The sequence below is a fragment of the Plectropomus leopardus genome, chromosome 18, assembly GCF_026936395.1.
Source record: "Plectropomus leopardus strain MGB_pleo_1.0 chromosome 18, ASM2693639v1, whole genome shotgun sequence".
NCBI classification, from domain to species: Eukaryota; Metazoa; Chordata; class Actinopteri; order Perciformes; family Serranidae; genus Plectropomus; species Plectropomus leopardus.
In genome coordinates, this window is record NC_142193.1 from 30,023,828 (window position 1) to 30,042,712 (window position 18,885).

An 18,885-nucleotide genomic window follows, 5' to 3' on the forward strand; every position below is an offset into this window, starting at 1 on the left:
GAGAGAAAAAATGTAATTTGTCACTACATGAAGTAGTTATTGCCATAAGTACTGACTGCTGCAGTACTTCAAGTGATTGTGGGGGTTTGGTCAACCAAAGAAAAACTGAAATTATACCTACTCTTCATCCCATTGATTGGTCGATGGTGAAAAATTTGCACATTATCTCTTGATTGAGCACATTTATACAACCTAAGCCTTTAAAACCCGGAGCGACATCAGTTTTGTGCTACTTTCAGACGCCTTTCACAAGCATTTAAACCTCTGACACTTCAGAAAATAAGGTTCGATTTCTTTGAAAAACATGAGCGGAAAATGCAATGCACAACTTTGCAAGAAATATCTTGCAAATTGCCAAAAAAAAAATAGTTAAAGGTGACAAAAATACTGGGTGAATATTAGATGTTAGATAGATTTTTTTTTCTTTTCTTTTTACATTCGGTGCTTTCTTAAGGATGTTTTGTTCTTTTCTTGTTGTTTTTTTACGTTATTTTTTCTTTTGCTTATTTTTGGTAATTTTCTTGTAACTTTTTTACTGATTTCCTACTAATTTTTGGGCCATTTCCCAATCAAGTTTCTCAAAGCCTTCTTCCCGTGTTTTTTGAAAGAAATGAAGTCACTTTGCTCAAATCTGAAACGGTTAATTGGCTTCCATTCATAAACAATAACCATACGCACATACAAACACAAAAAAACACATAACTACAACAGGTTCATTTCACACACACACACACACACACACACACACACACACACACAAACATTACTTCAGATTCTGACCTCATAACTTACCTTTTGTAGCTTTTTTTTCCAGGAAAAAACAATGTAAGACACATAAAAACCAAAACTCTCAAGCCGAGCGCTGGTGCAACTTTTAGGTCAAATGTTTGTGTAATAAATGTCCCCGTATAGTTTCAGACTGAGTGACTTTGTTCTTTTCATTTTTTTTTTTCGATGTTCAAATAATAACATGTTTCCTTTTTTTGTGCAGTGTTGGAGGATATTTGGATTTCCAGTATCCAAGTATTAGTTTCTTAAATACAGTTGATGAAAAAAGCATTATGCAGCTCTGTGGGTATCTCACTGTATTATTAAACAGATTGAATTTAAATTTCATCCCCAATATATCCGACAGCCACTGTTCAGTATCTGGGTTTTTATATTTCTCCAGTTCCTTAAGACAACCTTTGCTGCAATAATCAGAATCAGAAATACTTTATTGATCCCCAGGGGGGGAACTGGGGAGTTAAAAAATAGAGCAAATACTATAAAATAAAATAGCTAAAAGTACAAAAAAGTAAGAAAATGAGCAGGAGCGACTGCAACAGGCTGCATGCACGTTAGTGTCCGCACACTACTGATGAAACCATTAACCAATAAACCAAATTTTAGTGATATAGTTTGTTTTTTGAATGAATTCATGCTAGTTTCTAATATAATTTGGTAAATTGTTCCAACAGTGAGGTCCTCAGACTTTAGTGTAGTACTGTAGTACTGTAGTACTGTAAGTATTGTATAACTCTCCCTGAGGGTTCATGTGTCCAGCATATCGATATTTTCCAGGAATGAGCTCTTCTCGACGGCGCGCTCCTTGTCGTCAGACAGATCCTGCTGGATGCAGCTCTCCTCACAGGACTCAGAGTGGGTGTTTGTGTTTGAGCTCGGCCGGCAGCTACGCACCGAGTTTCACTGGAACAAGAGAAAATCAATTTCATTTCTGCAAAGCGCTCCTTTCGCTCCTAAAGCGCCTCCAATCTAAGCAGATCTCAGAGTAATATAAGCGGGCTTCAAAAGCAGGACAGAAAGATATTAGGATCATATTTGTTCTTTTTCTTCTCAGCTGGACTTTCACAGTCCGGTTGGGAGTGAGAGAGATAATCTACAGGTTTATTAATATTTTTGTGCCAGTAAAATAATGAATGCAAACATGACTTTAAACGCTGAACTCGGTGTTGAGGCGCTACGTGTTGATCCACGCTGAGCTGCTGTGAGCTCAAAACGTCAGGTGCAGGTCTCGGCCTATATTTCATGATGGCACATTTGTTCTCCTCTGCCTTTGTGTTGCTTCAGCCCGACTTTAACACAGTTTATGTGTTGTTGTTTATGGTCTCGTTATGTAAAGCATGAACGCACCCCGACGGCTTTAAAGTGTTTTTGTTGTGCCTCTCTTCCAGAACACCAGAGTGCTGTTTAACATCCGCGTGGTGGGAGGGTCGGCGTTTTACAGCTACCTGTCTCCTCAGGACGGACGGCCGCTCTACCACCCCGCTGTCGACAGGTGAGGGAGTCTCACACACACACACACACACACACACACACACACACACACACACACACACACACACACACACACACACACACACACACACTCTCAGCTGATCAGCATTGAGCTCTTACGGTCTCCAAACACATTCGAACACGTCCTGCTGTTCTGGACGTGTTTTATTTTTCACCAGAGCTCCCTGCACAGATAGTTGCAATAACTTCACAACATGAAGTAAATACAGTCAAAGTTCAAGTAGACTTAACACTTAGATATCAAGCAAACGTAAACTCATAATAGTTATGTTTACGTACTGACATTTTGCACGGCGATCGGTTTCTTTTTTCAGAGTTGCTGTTCTGGATGTGCTCAGTGCACATAAGGTTTTTATTTATTAACTTTTCTTAGCGTTCGAAAATCACAGTTTCTGAGGTGTTGATTGATCTCCCTGCTGAGGCCTGAATCCTTTTCTGAAGCTTCTGGGCTAAAAACTGAAATCCTAGAAATGTCCTAAAATCCTAGAAACGACCTTAAGTTCTAGAAATGCTCTAAAATCCAGGAAATGTCCTAAAATCCCAGAAACATCCTAAAATCATAGAAACGTCCTAAAATCATAGAAACAAACTAAAATCCTAGAAACAACCGAAAATCCTAGAAATCTCCTAAAATCCCAGAAACATCCTAAAATCCCAGAAACATCCTAAAATCCTAAAAACATCCTAAAATCATAGAAACGTCCTAAAATCATAGAAACAAACTAAAATCCTAGAAACAACCTAAAATCCTAAAAATCTCCTAAAATCCCAGAAACATCCTAAAATCATAGAAACGTCCTAAAGTCATTGAAATGTCCTAAAATCATAGAAACAAACTAAAATCCTAGAAATGTCCTAAAATCCTAGAAACATCCTAAAATTCTCGAAATGTCCTAAAATCCTGGAAACATGTATGGGTCTGCTGTGATTGGCCCCTGGCCTCCCGTCATTTTTCAGAAGGGGCCCCCAAGCAAAGCAAGTTCAGTATTCCTGGACTACACTGATGATCTGAAGCCAGTTTTAATTATTTTATCCTCTTTTAATTCTCATCATTAGACCTGATTTTACATAATTGACTGAAATGTGCAGACGTTTAATTCCTTCTCACAAACGCCGGTCTGATGGTTCTCGCCTGCAGAGGTGTTTCGCTGTCAGAGCGGCGTTTGGCGAGCTCTTGAAAGTACTTCCATTTGTGTGGCGGCTAAGAACAGTTCGCTCAGTGGCTGAATGGTGCTGATGGAGGCAAATGCTTTTAAATCTTTTGAAACTCAAATGTGCAGCTCACTGTTTCCTGGAGACCAAAGTAACTAAAGGGCACTGAGAGAGCGCAGACCTTCGCCACGGCCAAAGCTCCGTCTCACAATGCTAAAAAAAGGAAAAAAAAGTGTTTCATCCCAGCTCCATAATTTAGTGGCTCATTCTTTGGCTCGTTTCACATCCTGCCACCAGTGTTGGTGAAAATCAGGCCGCTAGTGTTTCTCTGTAATCCTGCTGACAGATAAACAAACAGAAGAAAAACATAACCTCTCCGGTGCAGGTTAATAAAAGTGTTTGAGCTCTAATAACTGAAATATTCTCTGTCCTAAAATCCACAACTAACAGTCCAAGAACACACCAGCCGAGTGTTTGGAAACACTTTCTATGACGCCAACGTCTGTGACGCAGAAAAACATATTTATAGTAATAAGGACTAAACATTATAGAGCATTTTATAATGACCTGTGTGAGCATCATAACACTTAATAATCACGGGTCACTCACTGGCATCTTTTTTAGGATTATAGTTAATAATAATTCTGATAGATGTAATTCATCATAATCCAGTTTAGACCCGTTAAACAAATCAATACATTTTTACATTTTGCATCGTTCTTGCAGAGATTTAATGATATTTTTTCACTTCACTTTAACAAAGTCGACCCCCGCGCACTGAAGAACTTCACCGTGAAATCACAGGCGTGATAAATACACGAGTCACATGACTAATTATCAGCATCGTAGCGAATAGCTTCGTTATTGTGATAAAATAATAAAATGTGTTATTCTATCAACTATTCTGGGCTTCTTGATGTTTTTAATAAATGTTATTTTGTAAATATTGTTGGAGTGATTATGATTAAACATGACATTCTTTCTTATTATGTTATGTTTTTTTTAAATTATGCTCACTTTAAAAATATAAGCTTTTTTTAAAAAAAAAAAAAAAAGAAAAGAAAATTGAAAAAATATTTTGACATGCCTCCCCCTTTTGCACTCATAAATAATAAACAGTAAATTCTATTTAAATATTCAGTTCTATTCCTATATTGAAATTATTGCTGTTGTTTTTTTGAATAATATATATTTTTAAAAAGCAAATGAAAAATAAATGATATGGCGTGTTGATTTCAGAGAATTTTCTGTCTTTGAAATTTTCAAAGTCATGAATTTATTGGTAAAAATGTGTGTGAACGCTGTATTTTGTGATCATGTTGTGACGCACGGTCAGCTGTGAATTGTGGGAAGTGTCTCATTATGAGTGCTATGACAAAAACAAAGGCTGTTTTTCACCTTTACATTATTCTCCAGCTTATAATACAATGTTTACTGCAAACATCCACAGCTAAATCCCCAACACACACACTTACACACTCATTCATTACATACTGTTTCGTTCAGCGCCGCGGTAATACTGACACCTAGTGGTCAAAAAGCATCAGTACAGGTGCACCCAAAGTACTCTAATTAGGGTGTTGATGCAGTAAATTTACTGTAAGCTTCAGAAAACATGTTAAAACAGGTAAAGTTAGAGCAGTCGTAAGAAATGCTGCGTTCTCTGATGACCTTTGACCTCTCTGTGTCTCAGAGCTCTGAAGCTCTGCTGCTCAGGAGGACCGCCGCACGTCAAGCTCATCATCGAGTGGGAGCACCGAGTCAAAGACTGGTCAGTACGTTTTTTCGCTTCCAGCTGCTCAGCTAACAGGGAACGTTCCCAAAACGTTCCCAAAACGTTAGCGACAAGTTGCAATGATGTTTTAAGTAAAACCTTTTAATGTAATGTTTAAACAACGTTTTTAAGGATGTTTATTGTTGAGGATGTTTGGTGATGTTGACAGTTCAGAGAATGTACTTTATAAAAAAACGTTCTCACAACGTTACATGAGAACAAAGGAGGAACATTTAAAAAGGTACATTCAGAACATGTTATTAAGACCTGAGACTACAGAACATTTATTTAAATAAAAATGTAATTTAAAGTGATATGTTAACCAAAAAATCATCGAGTGGGAGCACAGAATCAAAACATTGGCGAACGTTACCTGCAAGTTGTAGTAATGTTTTAAAGAAAACATTTTAATCTAAAGTTAAAATAATGTTTTTAAGGATGTTTATTGTTTTAAATAACGTCCCTGTGACGTAACGTTTTAACTGCAACATTTTGAGGATATTTGGTGATGTTGAGAGATGGAGATGTTCTTTTATTTAATAAAAAAAACAAAAAAAAACGTTCTCACAACGTTACATGAGAACAAAGGAAGAACATTTTCAAAGCAACATTCAAACATGTTATCGAGGCCTGAGATTACAGAATATTTATTTATATGAAAATAAAATTTAAATCAATGTTTTAACAACTAAACACCTAATTTATTTATGTTTGCAGAGAATGATCCCAAACTGACGATTTGGCATCTAAAAGAAAACTTATTTTATTTATGTATTTATTTATTTTAAATGTTTCTAAAACATTGCATTGGTCGCATTGTACCATTCTCAGAACGTTTTTTAGAACAAAATAATTGGCTGGCCGGGTATCATTTATGGTATTTGGTTTTATAAAAGTGACATAAGTCCACTGCGTGCACGTTTTGTTTGACCGTGTCTTCGTGTCCTGCGCTGCAGCCTGTTCGGTAACATTCAGGAGGAGGTGGTGAAGGACGCAGACAGCGTGAGGAATCAGCAGCAGCAGCACGTCCAGCAGTACAGCTGCACCTTAGACGAGTGTTTCCATCTCTACACCAAAGAGGAACAGGTAGTCACTTTGTTATTCTTTGATAAATGCAAAAATCAGTGGCTCCGTAAGAGCCGTGTGCCCCAAAACGGAGCCTCCGGAGTCCACATCCACCCCACCTGAAGCCGTGTTTAAGGGTAACCTCTGTGTTTTTTTAACCTGGACTCTATTTTTCCATGTTTTTGTCTCAGTGACCAATGAAAACAATCGTTTTTAGGGGCTGGTCAGTGAAGCTGCCGCCAGCTTTTACTTTCCTCAATTATTATTATTATTATTATTATTATTATTATTTCAAGAAAATCTAATTTCCCATGCATAAAAATAAACCAAACTTTGCACATAGGTCTCATCTCATGCCAAACTTCCTTTTAAATACATTTAAAAATGAATAAATATGATGTAAAAGTGAAATAGATAGGAAAATGTATATGCAAAGTATAAAAAATACATAAATAAATAAGCAAATAAATATGAAAATAAATACATTGATAAATTAAATGGGAAAATAAATAAATATTGGCATTTCATTTATTTATTGACACATTTCTTTATTTTTTATTTTGTCCGTACAGACGTGGACAATAGATAAGACAACAGGAGCTTCGTGTACGTGGTAAAATCAGTTTATACAACAGCTTTTAAAAGTTGCGTGTGTCCGCAGTGTTTCAGGCTGAGCCGTAGAGCTCGGACAGGTTTTAGGAGGCTCTCGTCCGCATGTGGAGTGTTACTTATTCAACACCAACAGTTGTCATGTCAAACTGTCCATTTGTCTCACTGCTGCAGTCAAAACTGTTTCATACTTTTGTTGCTTAATTGCGACGGTGCAGCAAAGTTTCTGTTTATTTTCTTTGGTCCAACTACGACTGCCATTATTATTATTGCTCATACCTTCACTATCACAATACTGCAATATTTGCATGTAATATTACATGCTATCATAAGTTAAATTTATAATTTTGTTCTTTTTTGTATGTTATGTTATTGTTACTATAGTTGCTGCTGTGCATCACTTAATCTCTTTCCTGTGTAAAAAAAATGTTATAACGACATCTGTTGCACATCTGTCCATCCTGGAAGACGGATCCTCCTCAGTCGCTCTTAATGCACAACATCAAAACACATAAAAGACCAGAAGACATAATAAAACCTGCATTTAAAAATAAAATCAGAGTAGAATACGTAGAATACATCTTCAAATTGATAAAAATCTACTTGATGATAAGATTAAAATACGATAAAATACAGATAAAAATTTAACATAAAATGGAAAGTAAAATATAATCCACTGACATTATTAATAAAATAAGCATAAAAAGAGAGTAGAAATAGAGTTCACTCAGTTGTGTTTTGGTGGTTTGGCTGCTGTTGTTACCTGCTGTCACCACCCAGTGGCGCTGCAGCCACAGGTTTGCTGTCCACGTTTGCCAGTTTTACTATAATGGGCCAACTGATATCAACATTTCAGTCTAATCAGCACAGATTAGCTGCTCAGGCCGCCTTTAGTTGCCTTTAGTTGCCTTTAATTGCCTTTAATTGCCCGTATTCATAACCGACACCTAAATTGGGGGGACCTTTTAAACAAATCGAATGCAATTCAAAGTGCTCAACAGTTTGACTGAAGAAACAACAACAAGAACAACACAGAAAAATAAGCAAAATTTAAATACAAAGAATGAGTATAAACCATAAAATACCATATAATATATGTTAAAGCCCCCAACGTCTGGATCGATTTGCCTCTCCAAACGCTGCCTGTTTTTAAAAACCATCTTAAAACGAGTTTTTATTCTCTGGCGTTTATCTCACTGTGAGCAGCTTTTATTATTATCGTCCTTTTGTGTTTGACGCTGGTCTTTGTGTTGTTGCTGCATAATTTATGTCGTCTGTTTTGTATTTTTGTTGGGTTTTGGGGGGTTTTTTTTCCATTGTCCGTGTTGTTTTATTTTTTATTTTTTGCTTTCTTTTGGTTTATACAGCGCTTGTTGTTTTTTAAATGTGCTTTAAAAATATGTTTGGACTGGATTTTGGATTTTGGGTTTATATCTCACTTACCGTTCATACCTGACACCTCTGAGGTAACACGCCGAGAAAAAGAAATTCAACGCTTCAACACAATGTCATAAAAAATAAATAAATAAAATAAAAAACACACAAACGACAGATAAATACAGTATGTATCAATACTGACTATGAAGTATCTTTAACCCCTTTGGACCCACTTTAATTTTACAAAATGCACTTTTCAAAATCAAGCTTTAAAAAAATGTGCACATTAAAATGATTTTCTACTTTCACTGACTTCATTTTTTAACAAACATCAGTCCTAATCATAGGTATCAAATATTCATTCATTTTCAGAATTTTAACCCTTTAAATGCCAGGTTTTTGTCATGATGCCAATATGTTTTTAGATTAAAAAAAACACACTCACAAAAATTCAGTATACTACATGCTATTTTTAATCATCACAGGCTGGGATATGTCAATCATTGGCACCAATATTGGTTTTTAAACATGTTCATTTTATTTTATTTTATTTTTTACATAATATTTTGTGCATTGTCAAAAACTCTCACTCATACAGCTCTGCACACAAAATGAGCTTTTCGGGATCAAGCTTTAAGAAAAATCTTCTATTGTGTATTAATATGAGTTTCTACTTTTATTAACTTTATAAAAGTATTAACTTTAACTTTTTTTTTATTTGTATTTATTTCTCCAACATATGTCCTAATCAGAAACATCAAATATTCATTAATTTTCAGACTTTTAGCCATTGATGCCACTATGTTTTTAAATGAGAGAAAAAAATCAGTTTTTTGTTATCACAGTCGGAGGTATGTCAGTGATTTTGTCAGTGCGTCTAATGGAAATGGGTTTCAATGGAGCATTTTTTGACCTTAACAGTCTGAATGTAACTATTTAGTTTCCACAGTGTATTTTAGACTTATTGTAGGAGCTGAGCTGGAAATTCACTGATTAAACAAATATTCACAATCTTGCCAAAATGATCAAAAAATGAAGAATGAAAAGCGCGTAAAATGTGCCAAACAGTCTCTAAGTGTTATTTTATTCAGTTTTTAAGCAGCGACCGAGAATCTTTTTCATCCTGCACAGATTCAGAGTTGCTGAATTTAACAGGTGTCCGTCAGAGTTTTGGTGATACTTTAACTTTCAAAAAAAGTGAACTCTGTGCAGAGAAATGGCCGTGACCAACAGCGGTGAAAAACTCTAAATGAGTCACCTTGCTGAATGCAACAACTCATCGCTGCAGAGTACTCAAGAAGGAAATCACAGGCAGGCAGGAAAAGTGAATAAAAGTAGTATCCATGGCAACAGCTTCAAATTGCTTCCTGTTTCAAGTGAAGCTGATTAGGGCTGTGAATTTCCAAGGTTCAATCATACGTCATTTCCAAGAATATGATAATGAATGAAATGATAAACTCAAAGGAGGCTCAGACTTGTTTGAATAAGGCAGAGTGGAAAAGGCTTTTTGAGGCTCCGTAAAGTTGATAAGCAGGCAGAAACAAATCTGCACTGCGTGTTTTCATGTCCTCCTTGTCTCCTCCAGCTTGCCCCCGATGACGCCTGGAAGTGTCCCCACTGTAAGCAGCTGCAGCAGGGCATGGTGAAGATGAGCCTGTGGACGCTCCCGGACATCCTCATCCTCCACCTGAAGCGCTTCAGGCAGGTGGGAGAGCGCAGGAACAAGCTCACCACCTTCGTGCATTTCCCCCTGGCGGGCCTGGACATGACGCCGCACATGGTGAACCGTAACCACGGCGCCCATCAGCCCCCTCTGCAGCCCGGCTGGAAACAACCCCGACGACCTGACCTGGCCCCTCCAGACTTCCTGTACGATCTGTATGCTGTGTGTAACCACCACGGAGGCATGCACGGCGGACATTACACAGGTCTGAATAACACACACTCTGAGGACATGCCCGAAATAATAATTATAATTTTATTTAATTGGCCCCTTTAAAAAAGTAAAAAAAAGTGCTGTTTAGTAACAACAATGAAAAAACAATGAAAATAAAAAACAGTTTTACCTTTTGAAACCTGGGCAATTTGGCTTTATTTCTTTCAAAAACATAACAAGATGAACAACTTAAGAAGAAATTCTAAGAAATTAGCAAGAAATTAAAATTAAAAAGTACAAGAATATTACCTAAAAATGAGCAAAAAATATGTAAATAAAACCCAAGCAAAAAAAGGGAAAATTCAAAAAAGAAAAAAACAAAGGCATAATCTGTTAAATAATTACTAATTTCTCACAAATTTCTTGACAAGTTGCTCAAGATTCAAAGGTTGACTTATATTTACTTTACATGTTTATATATTTTTGCTTTACTTAGTTTGCTTTATTTGCCATCTGAAGATTTATTTCATAGAAAAAAAATGTTTTTACATGTCTGCTTGCAACATCGACATGAACCAGAGGTGTTTTAACCCTTTGACATCTGGAGCCATATCACTTTCCTTGTGTTGGTTTCAGACGCCTTCCACAAGTGTTTAATAACTGGAAACTTTAGCGACTCAACTGTTTTCAAAGAAAAAATGGGAAAAAAGGCAATGAGTGACTTTTTAAAAAAAAAAGCTCAAGAAAATCTTTTTTTACTTAATATATAATAATATAATATAATAATTAAATATTTGAAATTATGTTACAGAATTATTTTCATATTTTAAGCACTTTTTCAATAGTTCAACTATTTGTATTGCTTTTTAGTGTTTTATTTTGTGTCATTTTGTTGTTTTTCTTCTTTTTTTAAAAAAAAATTCAGGTATTTTTCTTGTACTTTATACTAATAATTTAATTTTTGGGTCATTTCTTTTTTTGTTGCTCACTGCCTTCATTGCCCAGATTTCAAAGGGTTAACTTTCTGTAATTAATCCAGCGTTGCATGCAGTTTATTTCTTTTCCGTCGTGTCCGCAGCCTTCTGTAGGAACTCCGTGGACGGGCAGTGGTACAGTTACGATGACAGCAGCGCGGAGCCGGTGCCGGAGGCGGAGGTGTGCACACGTGGCGCCTACATCCTCTTCTACCAGAGAAGAAACACCATCCCTCCCTGGTCTGCCAGCTCCTCCGTCACCGGTTAGTCCTTTCAAATCCGCCGTCACGGCTAATTACTATATCGAGAACAATCAGGTGGAATCCGCTTCACATCCTTTTGAGAAATCACAGAAATAATGGACGGGATGTGGGAGTATCATTTTCACATCCAACACACTCATTATTTATAGTCTGGACTGTTATTTTTCACTCTGTAATTTCAGCCGCCAAATTGTTTGACGCATTGGTTTGAATTTTCAGTATGATCCTAATTTCTGTTGTTAGCCAGGAAACGCGGGCGGCTCTCGGCGGTAGCAGAGGAAAGCGGATCTGCCGCCGGCAGGTCACAGAATCATCCGTCTTTATGGATTCGGCATAATGAGTGGAGGGTGGAAACACCGATGATCACGTTGATCATTTTTGCAGTCTGGATGAGACGGTTGTGGAGAGAACAGCTGTGTGAAGCCCTCTGTCTCTGTGTTTATGACTTTCGGGATAAAGTGATGACAGAAAACTCTGTCGCCTCTTGCAGGTTCGACCAGCTCGTCCGCCTCTGACCACTGGCTCGTCCGGCTGGCGGGGGACAGTAAGAGGGGCAGCGTGGTGTCAGGGGGACCCATCCCTGGACCTCTGGGGCCCGTACAGGCCCCTGAGTCTCCCGAGCTGCCAGTGTTCAAAGAGGAACCCCCCAAAACAGCAGAAACAAGTAGGTCTCTCTGTAACTTTTAGAGCATATTTTAATTCTCTTAACACTGCAGTATTCACGCGACCTTTTTTATGTTGCTTTTTTGTGTTTTGTCCTTTTGTCCGCATGCGAACTGTTTTCAGTCACTAAAAACTTCATTATTCAGAAACTGTGTTCCCAGTAGGAGGGTTTCCATTAACTCTCAAATTGCACAATTTGAAATTGTGAACATAAAATAAACCTAATGGAACCACATATTTAAAAAAAACAAAAAAAACAAACACAAACTCCCATTTATCACAAAAAAAAAACAGTTTTTACCTTGCATGAGGTGGAATTTAAGGCGATTCAAAAAAGCCATGTTTCTCAAAACTGCAATGGAGACACTTTTTAGTCTTTTCTAGGTCACATGATGCTCTGTGCTTGTCAGTAGGAACTGGATTTAAGGACATCTCTAGGATTTTAGGATGTTTCTAGGATTTCAGCACATTTCTAGGATTTTGGGATGTTTCAGGTTGTAGGACATTTCTAGTATTTTTGGATGTTTCCAGGATTTAAGGACGTTTTTTAGGATTTTTGCACATCTCTTGAATTTTAGGACATATTTGGGATTTTGGGGATGTTTCAGGAATTTAAGGACATTTCTCAGATTTTAGGACATTTCTAGGATTTAGAATCTAGTTTAAGCGTATTTCTAGAAATGTTTGCAGATTTCAAGGATTTAGGGACGTTTCTGAGGTTTACAACGTTTCTAGGAATTTAGGACATTTCTAGGATTTTAGCACACTGTAGGATTTGGGGACATTTCTAGGATTTTAGGGCATTTTCAGGATTTTTGAATGATATGTACTGCACAGTTTGCATTAGAGATTGTAAACAGATGTGTTGTAATTTTGCCAAATGTGGTATTCGTTTACTTTAGTTCATGAAGAACGTCTGCCATTTTTGGGTTCTCCGTATGGATGCATGTGAGAAAAACTGCTTTCCTCTTCAATTCACCAATTTCATTTACTTCCTTTAACGTTTTTTTAAAAGGGGGACGGCATATTAATGAGCATCAGGGTGAAATACAAATGTAAATATGCCGCAGTAAGCAGGACTGCTACTTTACATCGTTAGTCCCTCGGCAGGTAAGAGAGAGTAGAAATATCAGGAAAGAAAGAAAAGGACACTTCATACAGAGGACAAAGGAGGAAACAACCCTGTGTACATGTGGACAAGGTCTCCGCATTGTTTTGAAAAAGCACGAGTGTTTTTATATTTCTTTCAGTCCTGGATGATTTTTCAGTGCCTTTAGTTCCAGATGGCTCGTCAGGTGGAGTTTAATATTACTGCAGACGCTCGGTGGCATTTTCAGGATTTTGTTGACGTTTTCTTTCTCTTCTAGATGGATTCGAAGCAAAGCCGTTTGTCCGCGGGAGCCAAGGCCGGAGCGTGAGCATGAGGTCACCAACGAAGCCCAAGGAGACTCTGAGCAAAGTTCTGCCTCTGCGGTGGTCGTTTGGCTCCAAAGACCGCATCAGACACCCGGCCCAGACCCAGCCTGGAGAGCTGGTGGAGTACCTGGAGTCCGGGCGCCGCCCACGATGTACCAAAGACCCGATCATAACGCTGGTGGCCACGCCGCCGCAGAGGAGCGCCCAGGGAAGAGCCTTGGAGGGCGGACAGGACTGCAGCTCGCCGAGCGGCAGCAGTCTGAGCTACACGGACAGACCCGCCTCCGACACCTGTTACTCCCCCAAAATACCAGAGGGGCAGAGCAGAGCCGGTCTGGAGAGGAGTTTGAATCAGGGAGTCGCCAACGGCAGCAAAGCCAGGGATGATGGATCTCTGAGAGGTCAGAGGTCATCGAAGAGAGCGAGGCAGGACCACAGCAGGACCCAGGACTTCCCGCTGCAGAGAGGGGCCTTTCTCCTGGACCATATCAGCCACAGTGCACCTCCCAGCAGAGACTCCACGCTGAGGAGGACCAAGGTCCAGACAGGGGCGACCTCCAGGATGCAGAAGGACTTGTTACAGATGTCCATGCATCCCGAGGACAGGAGGGGACAGAGGGGACACGAGGGTCGCAGCCACGAGAGCCTCCTGTCTTTTTTCAAACCTGGTTTCATGAAGAAAGAAATTCCCGGGTCACCAATCAAGGGGCCGGACCGGCGTCTGAACGGACAGCTGGGAAGGCTTGCAAACTGTAATTTAGCCAAACTGTCCCTCTCCAACGGGACGCTGACCACAGAGGACAGGAAGGTCATCCCGAGCTGTGACGCCCATAACTGCAAACTGGTGAACGGGAAGGCCGGGATTCAGGACCCTGTGGACATTAAGCGCGCTCACAGCTCCAGCAACATCCAGAACAGGCTGGATTTGACGTTTCGCAGGTGCGCCTCGCTGCAGAGGAACGGAGAGATAATGGCTCCTCCGGGCCACCGAATCCTGCTGTCGGACAAGCCGAGCTACGCCACCCTGCAGAGGACACGATACAGTACCACCTCCCTGGGTAGGACCCGTCCCCGAGTCTGTCTCTGAGCTAGGTTACTCTGCTTCGTTTCTAGGACTCTAGGACGTTTCTAGGATTTTAGGACTTTTCTAGGATTTTAGACCATTTCTATGATTTTGGGAAGTTTCCAGGATTTTAGGATATTTCTTAGATTTTAGGACATTTCTAGGATTTTAGGACATTGGTTTAGCTAGGACCTCTGTGGGGGACAGGGGGGCTCTTCCATTTTTTTTAGAAACAAGCTCTGTTTTCATGCTGTTTTATGCACTCTGGCACCTTATGTACACTAAAAGTACAAAAACAATACCCAGTGTGAATCACTTTATTTTAATTGTGAATTAAAATCATCACAAAATGGTTGGGGTGCCACTTATCGGGGGCCAGATTTGGCTTGAATAGGAACTATTATTTTGCATGAATAGGAACTGATGACTGCACAAGTAGAGCACATCAGTTGTGTGTTAAAGTCTGGTAAACAAAGAAACATTATGATATAAACAGGATTTGATTAGGAAGCTGCCCTGCTGCTGTAATACGTGAAATCTGCAGCTGACAGTGAGGCATCGGTTCAGTGTAAAATCCACTGGACTACCAAAGAAATAAGAGACAAGCTCAGATCACAACGCTCACACAGGGAGCGTGACGTCAATCTCCACCCAGAACGCCATTATTGCACTATATCCCTACAAAGCAAGTCGTGATTTGCTGCTATATTATTGCTCTGAATGCCGTATCAAGCTCTTTTATTACCTCAGTGAATGGCTGCATGTGACTGATTGCTTTGTGTTTCCTTTAAAGTGCCTCTGTGACAGCCGCCAATGCCTGTTGAACACAAGAACCTCTCTACTGATTTCTACGCTCGGCACCTGGAGGCTCCCGGCAGGAGACGTCACTGGAAAAAGTCTATATTCTCACTCCCCTTCATAGTACTGTTATAAGTTCTTACCTGTGTGTGTCTTAAACGAAATCTATGCAGAGCTGAATTTACGGAGGAGAAATACTGCTGTAATGTGATATTCTTTTTTATTTTACAGAGCAGTCTACTGTTAAATCATGGTTTTAGTTTTGAGTTTAAGATCAATATTTGAAAAGCGGAAGGTGATTTGGTGAATTTGCATGTTTTTGCCCATTATACGTTCATCATATGGGCTCAAACATGTAAACTTGTTAAACACTGCAGAGCGTACTAACACCTGCACTGTAAATTGGCTGCTATAACACATACATCATTTGCTTCGGCATTTACCATCATTTTGTGTGAAATTAGCGATCTGCTTTCCATATTTTGCAACATAACCAGAGCTAACGTGCTCATTGCTAATGTAGCGGCAATAACACTGCACCAAATTGGCAAAAATATATTATTTTTTTTCTGTTTCAGATTTAATTTAATTGACAGAACAAATCTACAACTTGTAACCATAGACTGTAAATAAAGATGGATGACACGCCCCCACTTACCCCCGCTATACTGAAGTGAAATATGAAGTGAAATATCCCGGATACAGCTGTCATGTTGTTCATCTTTACATACAGTCTATGCTTGCAACCAACAGATTACTAATAAGTGGAAGAGGTGTGTGGATGTACGCTAGACAGAACAGAAAAGAGATTCTCCTAAATAATACATGTTAATGATAAAGGTGCAATTTGTAATTCCTGGCCACGTTCTTCAAACTAAAATAGGTAACATTGCATCTGTTGTTTTAGTTGACCTGTCTATGCTTTGTGTGCCTCTCTGCTTTTCAATAGTCTTTGCCCAAGAACAAGAATTTGGCGTCCCCCAGAGGTCTTTACTGGGTCCCCTTTCATTTACCTTCCATATGCTACCTCTGAGGCAAGTCATGCATAGATATGAAAATTAAATACAAATGTTACCTATTTATGGTTTGCAGACAGGTGCAACCCGAAAGTCAACATGCCTGGGTTGAAAATTCAGGACATATCTCACACATTGCACCTTTGATTACAAAAAAAACTTTCCCCTTGAAATTACATTTTCTTGTGTTTTTTTGCTGGCTTTGTTCTGCAGCTGGATTAGGAGCTGTGGTTATATCATAAAATAGCAGGTGGGAAAACAAAAACATCTATTAACAGGCCCGCAGGCTTGCAGAGCAGTGAAAGAGGGATTTTGTGTTTCTACCTGCAGAGCAAGAATGCGAAATGCCTCTGACTGAATTCATTTGAATTTTTTACTGGTAAAATGCCAACACGAACAGGACCGGGTTCAAAAGCAAGGCTCTGCTCTCTCATTCGAGACTGAACCGAGGTCTCACACTGTGCACACACACACACACACACACACACACACACACACACACACACACACCCACACACACATACTAATTCTCTCTCTGCAGCCACAGCGATGCACTGAGTTATCATGCTTTGTCACATTCACATAAACTATGATTAAGTAGCCACCACAGATAGTCAGTTCATGCTCCTGTGTATTTAACTCACAGCCATCAGTCACCGTCTGTCTCGTGCGTCATGTCACTGGGAATTATGAGGGAATGACTAGATTTCGTTCATGTTGTGTCATTTAACATCACTGTCTAACACTCTTTACCAAAATGAAATGACAGTAAATGAAGGAGACATTATTTGGGAAATAATGGCTAGATTATATTTTATTATTAACTTTTTTAAAAGTCTACATTTTGTACCTGATGTGTAATTATGTAATTTAAGATTTAAAAAAAACTATGTTTCAGGTTACTGTATGAGGTCAGATTACTGTAAATTGAATTGGACACGACACAGACGTCCTCAAACTGGATTGACTATAATATCTGCTCAATGTACTGCAAGTTTTATGGTTTGCAAATTAAACACAGCTTTTCTCACAGGTGGATGGAGTGGAGCTGAATGATTTACGACCACAGTGCCAGCCGGTGTTTCTCATCTCTGCCTCACATCGTGCAGAAATTCAGGAGTTTTTTATTTTTAATTTGAGACAGGTGTGTCTCCTCTGAGTTAATTGGATCCTTGGCTAGCACCTTATCAGTGAGAGAGGCAGCTCTGATGAAGGCGTGTTTCAGTGGATCAGGGTGACGTGAGGCCACACTGCCGAGGAGTTCACCAAAACTCTTCCAAACTATTCTAAAGTTAGTCTGTAACATTTATTTAAAGAGCACTTTTCACAGACATGGGTCAGTGCTTCACTTCATACAAACCACAAGAAACAAAACAAGATAAAGTGACTACCTGAGCTGAAAATGCAAAACAATTTGCACAATGCATCATGAAAAAGAAAATCACAAGTTACATAAAATATAAGACAAATTTAACACGTTCTCATCCTAAATATCCACATGTTGCTGCTTTGCAGTGGACTTCTGCAGCTACATATTGCTTTAGGTGTCCCTCGATTTACAACGCAGATGCACTTCAGACTTCCACCGGCCAAGTCGGCTACTTCCGGTTTAGCACTCTGCTAACTTGAATGGAAATAGATTAATTAAATTGTGTGTCTCTCCTAGACTTCCCAAGATTCTTGGAAAAGAAGAATAGATTAAATCCTTTAAGGGAACAAAGTCATTTGATGGGGATTGTGACGCTCCACTTTCTTTTCCGATGTAAGTCTATGGAAAAAATATTTTTCAACATATTCCCATCCAAAGTCATCACATATCGCCACTTTGCAGTGGACTAATGCGTCTGCATATTACGCCCCTGGTATCCTTCTGTGTCAGCTGTTGATGTTTCGGATGCCACCTCTGATTACGTTATTCGTGGTTATGTTTAGGCACCACAAGCACAGGACAAGGACGACAGCATGTCAACAAAAGCATGGCGGCATTTTTACGCAACATTGAGCATTTTTCATGTCTTTGGAAAAAAAAAACAACCATCCAGCATTTGTAGCTCAGCATGCTCCCAAAGCATTAAAAAAACATGGCACCTGAAGACATAAAATCAGTACATCAGCACAGGAAAAAAAATTACCAGAATAAAGCAAATAAAGTGGAACAACCAAAAGATGCCCTCCAAACACCCTTTGTCGTATTGGAGATGAAGCTTTTTTTGTTTTTCACAACCAGCTGTAATTATCTCCTCTGACCTCGCACAGATCCCCATGTTAAAATGCATATTTATTACATGTTAAAGACTCTATTAAAACTAGACCTTTCGTTCCCACCACTTTCCAACCCAAAGTGACGCCCTCCATTACACGGGTCAGACAACAGGGCTCCACAGTGGAGATAAATTAACAAACTGTCCAGTCGCAATATGTCAGAGTGTCAAACATTTCCATGGAGATAAATTATTCATTGTTCCAGGAATAGATTCTCACTGTCGAATCACGTCCCGCTAATAATCAGCAGCTACTGCACCAACCGACAGAAAACAGAAA

At 39.1% G+C, this 18,885-nt stretch overlaps 1 protein-coding gene across 1 annotated transcript in view; it reads left to right on the forward strand.

The window, feature by feature from the left end:
* Window positions 1–17,376, forward strand: part of usp43b (ubiquitin specific peptidase 43b) — a 96,161-nt gene extending 78,785 nt beyond the window's left edge. Inside the window, exons 9-16 of the mRNA XM_042504290.2 lie at window positions 2,175–2,278; window positions 5,144–5,221; window positions 6,181–6,310; window positions 9,861–10,203; window positions 11,230–11,388; window positions 11,879–12,052; window positions 13,419–14,525; window positions 15,324–17,376. Coding sequence (XP_042360224.2) covers window positions 2,175–2,278; window positions 5,144–5,221; window positions 6,181–6,310; window positions 9,861–10,203; window positions 11,230–11,388; window positions 11,879–12,052; window positions 13,419–14,525; window positions 15,324–15,334 — 2,106 coding nt within the window. The 3' untranslated portion in view covers window positions 15,335–17,376. The remainder of the gene's footprint in view (window positions 1–2,174; window positions 2,279–5,143; window positions 5,222–6,180; window positions 6,311–9,860; window positions 10,204–11,229; window positions 11,389–11,878; window positions 12,053–13,418; window positions 14,526–15,323) is intronic.
* Window positions 17,377–18,885: the final 1,509 nt, after the last annotated feature.